The sequence below is a fragment of the Haliotis cracherodii genome, unplaced genomic scaffold, assembly GCF_022045235.1.
Source record: "Haliotis cracherodii isolate W230 unplaced genomic scaffold, xgHalCrac1.p SCAF_7, whole genome shotgun sequence".
Classification (NCBI taxonomy): domain Eukaryota; kingdom Metazoa; phylum Mollusca; class Gastropoda; order Lepetellida; family Haliotidae; genus Haliotis; species Haliotis cracherodii.
In genome coordinates, this window is record NW_027266330.1 from 33,312,309 (window position 1) to 33,325,804 (window position 13,496).

The following is a 13,496-nucleotide window of genomic DNA, read 5'->3' on the forward strand; positions in this document are numbered from 1 at the left end:
CTAGCTCACAGAGATACCATGCCGCAGTTTAACATGAATACCCCACTCAGACATATTATACTGACTCCTAGCCGACCAGTCCTTCTTTTAGCCCCTTAATGCCGAGCGCCAGACAGGGTAACAACAAGTACCATATTTTAACGTCTTTTGGTATGGTTTGGTTTGGTTTGTTTGTTGTTTCCTGACACCGACTCCGAGCCGACCAGTCCATCTTACCTGTGCTCGTGGGATTCGACAGTGAAAACGTCTTATACCTTCAACGCCTCAAGCTTTCGTCTTACATGAAGCTGGTACGATGATATATAATCGAAATAACATTCAAAGCGGTGCTCAAACAACTTCACTCAGTCACCAATAAAGGAACGCTAAGATTGCACATTGCTCCTGTTGCCACTGGTCAGAACGACATTTCTGAAAAGGTCCATTTCAAGCTCCTGACAGGGATAGCCCGTTCGCGAAACTCTGTATATGCTATCGCTGCCCAAAACATGTCCCCACAGTTCAATAGCAGCCTGAAACAACGCTTGGAGTTGAACGCACAATCAACTAACTTGTGTTTGCAAACAAGAGATGACTGTCGTGAAGCCGAAGACACTTACCTCAGCTAAATGTTTCCTTTGTTAGTCAATTTGAATTTCTAATATTTCAACTATTGTAAGATGGTGAGGTGAAATCGGGTTTAAATTCGCGTCCAAGATTATTGCACTTATATAGCAACGTGCATGCACCTGTGTGTGTTTGTGTGGCTGCTTGTACTAGTCCGGACTGATGCCGATTTATAGTGCTAGCTCACTGAGATACCATGCCGCAATTTAACATGAATACCCCTTCAGACACAGTTTACTGACTCCGAGCCGACCAGTCCTTGTTTAAGGCCTTAATGCCGAGCGCCAGACGGGGTAACAACAAGTACCATCTTTTAACGTCTTTTGGTATGGTTTGGTTTTGTTTTTGTTTTTTTGTTTAACGCCGCACTCAGTAATATTCCAGCTATATGACGGCCATCTGTAAATAATCGAGTCTGGACAAGACAATCCAGTGATTGACAACATGAGTATCGATCCACGTAATTAGGATACTATGACATGCATTAACCAAGTCAGATAGCCTGACATCCCGATCCCGTTAGTCGCCTCTTACGACAAACACAGTCGCCTTTTATGGCAAGCATGGGTTGCTGAAGACCTATTCTACCCCGGATCTTCACAACATTTTCGTTGACTGCAGTTTGACATTGATCAAACAAAGTTCAGTCGTTCAGTCACTGCGAACATCACTGACCTTCTCGGTCGACCTGGTCTTTCTTCTGAGAATTTGTAATTTGTAGTTATGCACAGCCCATGATCCGTGGCCAGTCATTGCACATAATATCTGTTCATCTACCCATGCCTAGTGAAGACAGTTAGCAGTGGTTAATGCGTATTCACGTCAAGCCAACTGTTTTACACATTCTCTGTACCGTAGTAACAACCTTATTTTAGCCCAAAGGTTGTTCACAAAACCACAGATTCTATCTAGATGATCTGTTCATCAGTCACAAAGGACTCGGTTTTGTTTGTTTGTTTGTTGATTAACGCCACACTCAGCAATATTCAAGCTATTTGTCGGCGTTCTGGACCAGACAATACAGTGATTGACATCATCAGCATCGATCCATGCAATTGTGATCACCCGATCCCGTTAGTCCCCTAATACGACAAGCATAAGATATTGTAGTGAAGGGTGCAGGCAATGCACACGGAGAAACAATTACATAAGACTGATGTGCACGTGTGTACATGTGTTTGGTCTTTTTTTTCATTTGATTCTATTTTAGATTAAGAAAACATGGGTTGCTGAAGACCTATTTTACCCCGAAAGTATGAAAAGAAGACCATTTGTCATATATCTGCCCGCTGGTCGTCGCGCATGATTATTGACAATCCCAAATGGTTGCACAGCTATCACTGCTTCGCTGACTGAAGGCGTTACTATTTATTAGTTCACTCAACTTTTATTCAGTACATGACAAATCACTTTATCGTGGCAGCCTTTGCTCAGTCTAATCAACGGTTTCCTGTCTTTTAGGATTCAAGCGGTATCGTGCTTAGGCCATTATACTGATATACATTCTTTTTGTACTTATCAGGACAAGTCAACAACGGTATAAGGATCTGTACCGAAACGTCGCTTTTTACAGTATTAAAGAAGTTGTTATCAATAAAATTGTGTCTACCTTCTATTGTGTTGTCTTCCTTCACCTCACCACAACTCACCTCACTTCACCTCACCTCACCGCAACACAACACAACGCAACGCATTTCATCACCTCCAATTTCTCTTGATATCAATGACTATTACTTTGCACAAAGCAGTGACGAGCACCACACATATTCTTGGCAGCACCATACCCATGCTCGTGGATTTCACCAAATTGGAAAACGTCTAAGGCCTGCATAACTTTAGGCTTTCCTCCCACATTAAGCTGACACGCCGTGTAACTGGAATATTGTTCAAAGCGTCATTGAACCAAACATACTCACTCACTCGATGGCATAGATGACCTTGTCCAGAGTTGCGTCCCTTGGCTCCCCCAGACATCTATGATCACGGGTTTAAACCAAACTCACTCACTCAGTTGTAATTTTATCTCGACCCCGATGACTATAACCTATACCAAGTCAGTGACCTGGGGTCACCTGCTGGTGATTTAATTCATGAGTGTTTCACGTTCTAAAGACATTGTTTGACGTCATCCTCCACTAAACGAAAACGTCTAAATTTTCTATGTATTATTAAATGGTGGTTATAAAATACATTGTTTATTAAAAGATTCATTCTAACCACAAAACGCACTGACATTAACTCTACTATGACGTTGAGGTATAATTGATTCTGATAATGTTTTGCCTCGAAAAGCCCCTTTTAAATATATTAAGCCTTTTCATGCACAAAAAAACGTGCATATGAATACTTCGAATACCTACAAGTTGATTCATAAATAATGGCTGCCGTTCGATTACCTATAGGAACTTCAAGCATTAAGCACTACCTCTAGTACACGCCATGTCGCAAATGCAAGACAGGTCTCAGATACACACCGACATTAATAGACGGCCTAGCCTCTGATAGAGGAAATACGGTAGTTTGATATCGGATGTTTTTATCGATGATGTGATGTTCTAGGCAGTAACCCTGCTTCCATGATGAGTTTATAAGGCTTAACGAAAGCATATCTTTTGCATACAAATGATAATGTTTATGAAACTGTTAGGGACATGTTCGATGAACAGACCCAGAACAGGCAATTTCCTCATTGACAATGAAAGTACAATATAACATTATAAAAAGTGTTGTAAAAAACTTCATTCATGACAACATGTTGTTTACAAACTGTTTTGTAATCGACAATCATTGCCATGTCCGTCAACCACCAACGTTAGGATTTGGCAGGAGGGGATTTGAAAGTCCATCAGAATACACTCCTCCCATTGAAAGGCTACGAAAACAATGTCCCAACATCACTGGAGTCACAGCACGGGCACTTGATCATAACAACTTATCCAACTTGATGAACTTCCTTTCTGAAGACACATAATTAAGCAAATCATACACAAACCACTGTTTTGGGGCAACAACTGTCACATTTGTTTCACACACTGGCATCGAATACTGTTATCTTGAAATTGACAGGTCAAATCAGATCCCTCCTGTCAAAAAAGCTGGCTCATCCGCAGCCTAAAAAGCGGCTGTTCATTCATTCTCCAGTTCCATTTCCAATCACGTTGCACCATCAGGCTCATTCCTGGTAAATCGACAAGTAAGTCTTCAACCACATCATAGATCGGGGTTGTCATCTTGCTTTTTGTAACTTGTATCTACTCTACAGCGGGACTCCATCAAATTTCAAAACACAGTAGGTTTATCTCCTATACTTTATGCTCTGTAGATTCGTGAGGATTAGATAATGTTTTCCATCGATGTAACTGTTTTGATTTCTTCATGGGGAATGTTTTAACTGACAAGTGTTTAGTCAACATTTGTCACAAAGACAGACAGCTTGGGTTAGGTTTTGCAAACTATTGATATGAGAGTATGACATATAATGTTTTAGGCATTACTGAATAAGACGGCTAAGCATGCTGATTATACCGTAGAAATTAAGAATAATAAGAATTCTGAACTATATTTAAAGTTATGAGTTATCATAGATTCAAGCAAGTTATAAAATATATTCTAAAAATAACTAAGTGTTGTGTTGTGTTGTGTTGTGTTGTGCTGTGTTGTGTGGTGGGAGATTATGGGGCGTGATCCTACACTAAAGGAAAACTATCACAGGGCCTGTTTCGTTCTTATCAGGATCAATATCCATAAGCTCGTACTGGTGTGCTTCCGGCTGTCCCACTGGAAATTCCTCTTCTTTGTCGTCTTTTTTTTGCCTGTAAGAGAAATCATGTGTTTGTTTATCGTCATTGGTAACAGGACATAGGAATATTATCTCCGTATTCAGGGAGGTGTGGGGTGTGAAGTGTGGAGTGTGGGGAGTTTATCGAAAGAAGGAAATTGTCCCCGAAAAGGCTTGAAATTTTTTATTATCCTTCAGACTGTTGAAAGAAATAATAAACAGAATATCAAATTATCGGTCCTAAGTATATATGTAAAATAGGATACGTCACAGTCCTCAGATGAGAGCATATATGTTAAATATAACAGAAAGCATTCTTAATTTGCCTTGTTCATTGTCTACATAAAGCACTTGAATATAAACCTTTTTGTGCGTCCGTAGCATCCAATGCATACAGCTACCATGATGCCAACCAGGCAACACGCTGATGATGTTCCGATTATGATCAGTGGAAGGCTCTCACGGGTAGGCTCTGTGGAAACAATAATGTTATCAAGTTTAATTATATTGTTAATGTGTACATACACGTATATGTCGCTAATAAACACCAGAATAGTGGCACAGTAAAATAGTTTACATGCAGGGCCTCTACATCAATAGGTGTAATACCTTAAACCTTGAACTTATGAGACAAAGTACCTACAAATGGACAGATGTTCAAATAGGATGTGTAAATAAATTATCTGTGATCAAGTAAAGTGGATGACCCAAATGTTTATCATATATTTGTATTCTCCGTTCCAACATCTCAGGGTTATAAATCCAAACCATACCAGTGTGACATTGAACAAAGTCTAATCATCATTCATCTGGAGACAGCTGATAACCTTTCTACGAGTGAGCGAGTGAGTGAGTGAGTATGGTTTTACGCCTCTTTTAATAATGTTACAGCAATATCAAGGCGGGGGACACCAGAAACGGGCTTCACACATTGTACCCATGTTGGGAATCGAACCCGGGTCTTCGGTGTGACGAGCGATCGCTTTCTACGAAGAAGGATATTAGTCATCAATTACATCAACGGAATATCATATTCACACACAAATGAGTTATCTTATAAATTTGTTGATGTATTTCATTGATGCATCTGTTTTAATTCCTTCCCGGGGATAGCCCGTAATTTTCAAGTTTCAGATGGTCAGTGTTTTGTCAACATCATATTAAAGAAGTTTGGGTTTAGTTTTTCTAAACTATTGACATGAATTACGATCTCCTGAATAGTTGTTACATTCGAGGATGCAATTGTTGGGCAGGGGGATTTCTGGCACATGCTGGGACAGAAGTTGTGTGACAGTTTTTACTGCACACCTTTTCACACAAGTAGCCATAATATCCAAATAAATAGGTCTTACCACATGTAATTTCCATGACGCAGGTATCTATAGGACAGTCACTTGAACAGGTAGACATGCATCTTTGATCAGTAATGTTGCATCCTTTGGTGCAGGTTCCAGACTCCCGGTCACAAATCCCATCAATGCAAACCTCACAGCTGGTGTTACAAAATGCACCATAATAACCATTGTCACACCCTTTCGCACAGGTTCCGTCCTCTGAGAAACAAATATGCTCGATGCAGTTTTCAAAGCATGAACAGTCTGAACCAGCATATCCTGGTGCACAGCCAGCTACACACGCCCCTGTATCAGTGCAGGACATATTTACACACCTCGGGTTACACTGAGTTGAGCAGTTAGCTCCATACCACCCGCTATTACAGCCATGAATACAGATTCCTGTCATGTTGTTACATTCGGGACTACACTTCTTTGAAGCATTTCTGTCACATGTGCCAGGACCAGCGCGGCAGTTTTCACTGCACACCTTTTCACACCTGTAACCATAAAATCCGCGATTACAGCCTTCTTTGCATCCGATCTTGCATGTTCCTTTACAATTCTCACATGATATCTCACAGTTGGGACCAGTGTATGGCGAATGACACTGGTCACATATTCCAGTGCTTCTATTACACGATTTACATTGTTCAGAACAGTTCTTGCAGTCAAGGCCATAGTAGGAGTCCACGCATCCAGAAACACAGGATGAACCCAGCTGGCAGTACTTATCGACACAACCTCCTTTGCATTCTGTACACAGTCTCACCTTCTGTTCACATGGTATGTTGCACCTTGCACCGTAAAATCCTGAAATACAGCCATGGGTGCATGTATCGGTGCCACTGTCACTGGATAGGTTACATGACATATTCCTGCAGCCACTGCTGCACTTAGATATGCATCTCTTGCCGAAATACCCAAGTTGACACTTTGATATGCAGTTACCTATGTCATCACACCTTAAGCAGCTATGGCTAAACTTGCAGGGTTTTGCTGAAAAGAAAGAATAAGCATTTAGATCGGACAGAGGTAACCAAATAGGCAAAGCTATGAGAGCAAATTTTGATGCTTCAGACGACTGGGTAGTAGTCATAGTACTTTTGAAAGTAGGATATTGGATCCATGAGTGTTATTGACTTTTGAAACCTTCATGTTAATGATTGAAAATATGTCCAGGTTGAAATAAATATGCTTTGCTTGCTTGTTAGTTGTTAAACGCCGCACTCAGCAGTAGTCAAGCTATATGGCGGCGGTCTGTAAACAATCGAGTCGGGACTAGACAATTCAGTGATTGAAATCATGAGAATCGATCCACGCTATTGGGATACGATGACATGTATCAACCAGGTCAGCGAGCCTGACCACCCAATCCCGTTGGTCGCCTCATAAGACATGCATAGTCGCTTTTTACGGCATGCATGGGTTGCTGAAGACCAATTCTACCCCGGATCTTCACGGATCGAAATAAATATGTGAAGAATATGATAAATTAGACTCCTATAGTCACAAAACCTAGAACGTTTATCTTTCGAAGCAGATTCCTAGACGAAACAATGAATATCTGCAAACTTACCTTGTATGAAAAGTAGAACGGATGCAAAACATAGGATCACCACAGAAGTCATGATATGTCTGAAAATGGAAAATAATATATACCCACCTATCAGCACAACAAACACATTACTGTATTACTCGAAATAAGTATATGTTTAATCTACTTACTGGTAATGAGAAAGGAACATTTTCAATGTTGGTGTATCAAGCTATAGCAATTGATATGGCCTCCGGGTGTTAACTCGTGCGAGTTGTAATCGCGGAATCAGACTTCATATTGACAGTTAACCTTCAACTTCCCTATAAGGGGGAAGTGTGAAATGAATCTGTTCATTAATAAAACATGTGCTCTCTTATGAGACGAGTTATCTCTTAGTCATGTTGCAAAAATGTACTTAATGATTTATCTTTCTATTAGCTACGTGATCAGACTGTTTTTGTTGTTTTTTCATGTAAAACATTACCAAATGATTCCCGTTAGAACACCGTTTCTATTGCGAGTATATTTCAAAATGTTGTTTGTTTTTGTATATCTGACGTGGACGCGTACAGTAATGTATTTTTACTCACATAAATTGTGAAAGAAAAAGTTTAAAGTTGGAAAAAGATATCACTGGCACAAATATGGTGTACAGGCTCTTCCCTCATTGTGCAACCTGGCAATAAACTGTACAACATCCCCTCATATCCCTGTGGTTAAAGACAAAAATGACATTGGCAGGAATACAAGATGGAATGTTGTCTTAGAAGACGCAATTAGCTATGTAGACTTGATTTGTCTCACCTGTGCTCATGGGATTCGATAGTGAAAACGTCTTATACCTTCAACGCCTCAAGCTTTCCTCTTACATGAAGCTGGTACGGTGTAAAATAATCGTAATTCTTTTCAAAGCGGGGCTTAACCAACTTCACTCAGTCACCAATAAAGGAACGCTAAGATTGCACATTGCTCCTGTTGTCAGTGGTCAGAACGACGTTTCTGAAAAGGTCCATTTCAAGCTCCTGACAAGGATAGCCCGTTCGCGAAACTCTGTATATGCTATCGCTGCCCAAAACAGGACCCCACAGTTCAATAGCAGCCTGCAACAATGCATGGAGTTGAACGCACAATGAACTATCTGGTGTTTGCAAACAAGATATGACTGTCGTGACGCCGAATATGCTTACCTCAGCTAAATGTTTCCTTTGTTAGTCAATTTGAATTTATATTTCATTTCAACTATTGTAAGGTGGTGAGGTGAATTGGGGTTTAACGTCACGTCCAAGATTAGTGCACTTATATAGCGACGTACATGTACGTGTGTGTGTTTGTGTGCCTGCTTGTACTAGTCCGGACTAATGCCGATTTATAGTGATAGCCCACTGAGATACCATACCGCAGTTTAACTTGAATACCCCACTCAGACACAGTATACTGACTCCGAGCCGACCAGTCCTTGTTTTAGCCCCTTAATGCCGAGCGCCAGACAGGGTAACAACAAGTACCATCTTTTAACGTCTTTTGGTATGGTTTGGTTTGGTTTGTTGTTTAACGACGCACTCAGTAATATTCGGCTATATGACAGCGGTCTGTAAATAATCGAGTCTGGACAAGACAATCCAGTGATTCGAAACATGAGCATTGATCCACGCAATTGGGATACTATGACATGCATTACCCAAGTCAGCGACCTGACCACCTGATCCCGTTAGTCGCCTCTTACGACAAACACAGTCGCCTTTTATCGGAAGCATCGGTTGCTGAAGACCTTTTCTACCCCGGATCTTCAAAACATTTTCGTTGACTGCAGATTGACATTGATCACAAAGTTCAGTCGTTCAGTCACTGCGAACATCACTGACCTTCTCGGTCGACCTGGTCTTTCTTCTGAGATTTTGTAATTTGTAGTTATGCACAGCCCTTGATCCGTGGCCAGTCATTGCACATAATATCTGTTCATCTACCCATGCCTGGTGAAGACAGTGGTTAATGCGTATTCCCGTCAAGCCAACTTTTTTACACATTCTCTGTACCGTAGTCACAACCTTATGTTAGCCCAAAGGTTGTTCACAAAACCACAGATCCTATCTAGATGATCTGTTCATCAGTCACAAAGGATTCGGTTTTGTTTGTTTGTTTGTTGATTAACGCCGCACTCAGCAATATTCAAGCTATTTGGCGGGGCTCTGGACCAGACAATACAGCGATTGACATCATCAGCATCGATCCACGCAATTGTGACCACCCGATCCCGTTAGTCGCCTAATACGACACGCATACGATGTAGTGAAGGGAGCAGGCAATGCACACGGAGGAACAATTACATTAGACTGATGTGCACGTGTGTACATGTGTTTGGTCTTTTTTCATTTGATTCTATTTTAGATTAAGAAAACATCGGTTGCTGAAGACCTATTTTACCCCTGATCTTCACGTGTCCAAAGAGAATGGATATTGTGAGCAATACTTTTCAAACTATTTCACAATGCATCTGTTAGGATCGTAACTACCAAATAGTTTTCTCTCCAGTCTGCAATACTTTAGCCCTCCAAGTATACAGTGAGTTATTTCAATGATCTAGTTCACAGAAACGTGAGTAATCACTGTAAAGTGTCACTTGAAACCTTCAAATTTGAAAATGGAAGTGACAGGTTCCTGCAAATTAAGAAAGAAATGGAAAAAGAGCATACTGAATTGCCTTTTAGGCTATTTAATGCAATCGAAACCTGTTGCTTCGAAATCCTGTTGACCAGAAAAATAGTTCGACCTCATTTCCGCCATCAGACAACAGACGCAAACGTCCCACTTCGTACATTTTGGACAAATAACATTTATGTAGTATGAAAACAGGATCATTTGTCATATATCTGCATCACGTGCCCGCTGATCGGCGCGCATGATTATTGACAATCCCAAACGGTTGCACAGCCATCACTGCTTCGCTGACTGAAGGTGTTACTATACTGAACTAAATTAAAAACTTCACAATCCTAAAATTTTAACATTTTGACCAGTTATCATTGTGGGCCCTTATTGTGTATTTAAACAGAAATGGCCACGTATTGTCTTCAGATAACACCCGTTTTTGTTCAGGTGAATCGATCAAAATCATGTGCACAGCACTATAGTGGCAAAAGGGATTTTTCACGTGCAACTGGTCACGTGGCCATAATACCGCACGTGTTTTCAGCCATACTTGTTAGCAGTCATTAACAAAAAAAAGAAAAACACAAGAAAACAAAAGTCTTTACGGCCATTTGTCATGCCACGCCTTTTAAATGTGCAACGTGAACGTGCCATCGGCATGTTGCAGACGGGAACGTCCGTAGCTGAAGTCGCAAGGACGATGGGTTGTAGTCGACGGACTGTTTATGATTTACAGACGCGTCTACAGCAAACGGTTACCACCGCTGATCGCCCTCGGCCAGGTCGACCACCTGCGACGTCACATGCAGAGGATCGTCAGATTGTCTTACGTCACCTCTGTAAGCGATTTTTTGACGGCTACATCAACCAGAAATGAACTGTTTAGGGGTAGACTGAGTGCGCAAACTGTTCGAAACCGTCTGAGAACTGCTCACCTTCAAGCATGACGGCCATACTGCGGGCCGATTCTGACTCAATTACACAGACGTCAACGTCAATTGTGGGCACAGCGACACTTACGATGGACTCAAGAGGAATTGGAATCAAGTCGTCTTCAGTAATGAATCCCGATTTAATCTTCGATTTGCTGATGGTAGGGCGAGGGTGTGGAGGCGCCGTCATGAACGTTACGCCCAGTGTTGTGTACAGGAAGTTGACAGATTTCGAGGCGGAAGTGTCATGGTGTGGGTTGCTTTCTGTGGCAATGCACGTTCCAGGCTTCTTGTCATCCGTGACAACTTCAGCCGCTGCTGCTTACCGCGACCAGGTACTAGCACCAGAACTTCTGCCTTTTATGGCAGCACATGGACCCGGTTTGATCTTCCAACACGACAATGCCAGACCTCACACAACAATTTTGACTAGGAATTTCCTTCCGAATGCGGGAGTCAACGTCATGAACTGGCCGTCAAAGTCTCGCGACCTCAATCCCATCGAACACGTCTGGGAAGCTCTTGGCAGAAGTCTGCGCACTCTCCAGAACCAACCACAGAATGTGCAAGATCTTGGCACCATTTTGCAGCAACAATGGCGTCGTCTTCCCAATCATGTGTTCACAAGCATCACACGGTCCATGCGGAGGCGTTGTGTGGCAGTTGTCAACGCACATGGTGGCCATACACGCTACTGAACTTGTGTGCCATCAGATTCTCGTGCTTGGGACTTATGATTTAAACTGTTGATGTTATTAACGAATACCGTAGGTGCTTGGAACAAATTATGGTTACCACCGTTAATTAAAATCCTTCTTTGGACATTAATGATTAAAAATTACCTTCTCTGATACATTTGTCAGTTGTACATCATATATGGGATTACTTTTAAAAATGTGAAGTTTTTAATTTGACTCGGTATATTAATTAGTTCACTCAACTTTTATTCAGTACATGACAAATCACTTTATCGTGGCAGCCTTTACACAGTCTAATCAACGTTTTCTTGTATTTTATGATTCAAGGGGTATCATGCTTAGGATATTATATTGATATACATTCTTTTTGTACTTATCAGGTCAAGTCAACAACGATATAAGGATCTATACCGAAACGTCGCTTTTTACAGTTTTAAAAAAGTTCTTATCCATAAAATTGTGTCTACCTTCAATTGCGTTGTCTTCCATCACCTCACTTCACCTCACCTCACTTCACCTCACCTCACCTCACCTCACCGCAACACAACGCATTGCATTGCATTGCATTACATTATAACCTCCAATTTATCTTGATATCAATGACTATTACTTTGCACCAAGCAGTGACGTGCACCACACCATGAGTATGTTTCTTGGAAGCACCATACCCATGCTTGTGGATTTCACCAAATTGGGAAACGTCTAAGACCTGCATAATTTTAGGCTTTCCTCCAATATTAAGCTGACACGCCGTATAACTGGAATATTGTTCAAAGCGTCAATCAACCAAACTTACTCACTCACTCGGTGGCACAGGTGTCCCTGTCCAGAGTTGCGTCCCTTGGCTACGCCAGAATCATATGATCACGGTTTTAAACCAAACTCACTCACTCACTTGTAATTTTCTCTTGACCCCGATGACTAAGCCAGTCACCTTGGGTCACCTGCTGGTGATTTAATTCATGAGTGTTTCACGTTCGAAAGATATTGTTTGACCTCATCCTCCACTAAAGGAAAACTTCTAAATTTATCATGTACTATTAAATGGTGGTTATCAAATACACTGTTCATTAAAATATTCATTCTAACCAAACAACTCACTGACATTAATTCTACCATGACATTGAAGAATGCTTGATTCTGATATTTCTTTGCTACGGAAGCCCCTTTTAAATATAATAAGCCTTTTCACGATCACCTATAGGAACTTAAAGCATTAAGCACATTACCTCTATTGCACGCTGTGTCGCCAATGCAAGACAGGTCTCAGATACACGCCGAAATTAATAGACGGCTTAGCGTCTGATAGAGGAAATACGGTAGTTTGATATCGGATGTTTTTATCGATGATGTGATGTTCTAGGCAGTAACACTGCTTCCATGGTGAGATTATAAGGCATAACGAAAGCATATCTTTTGCATACAAATGATAATGTTTATGAAATTGTTAGGGACATGTTCGATGAATAGACCCAGAACAGGCAATTTCCTCATTGAAAATGAAAGTACAATATCACATTATAAAAAGTGTTGTAAAAAACTTTATTCATGACAACATGTTGTTTACAAACCGTTTTGTAATCGACAATCATTGCCATGTCCGTCAACCACCAACGTTAGGGTATGGCAGGAGGGGATATGAAAGTCCACCAGAATACACTCCTCCCTTTGAAAGGCCACGAAAACAATGTCCCAACATCACTGGAGTCACAGCACGGGCAATTGATCATAACAACTTATCAAACTTGACAAACTTCATTTCTGAAGACACATAATTAAGCAAATCATACACAAACCACTGTTTTTTGGCAACAACTGTCACATTTGTTTCACACACTGGCGTCGAATACTGTGAAATCTTGAAATCTATAGGTCAAATCAGATCCCTCCTGTCAAAATAGCCGGCTCATCCGCAGCCTAAAAATGGAGATGTTCTGTCATTCTCCAGTTCCATTGGCAATC

General features: G+C 41.1%; 1 protein-coding gene across 1 annotated transcript; it reads right to left on the reverse strand.

Annotated features, from left to right (window-relative positions):
- Positions 1 to 4,297: 4,297 nt before the first annotated feature.
- On the reverse strand, positions 4,298 to 7,466 carry LOC139449138 (cell death abnormality protein 1-like). Its single transcript, XM_071230621.1, has 5 exons — positions 7,447 to 7,466; positions 7,298 to 7,356; positions 5,737 to 6,717; positions 4,748 to 4,856; positions 4,298 to 4,418 (listed from the first exon to the last, which is right to left on the reverse strand). Exons 1-5 carry the CDS (start codon positions 7,464 to 7,466, stop codon positions 4,298 to 4,300), a joined length of 1,290 nt encoding a protein of 429 aa, XP_071086722.1.
- Between the last annotated feature and the right edge of the window lie 6,030 nt (positions 7,467 to 13,496).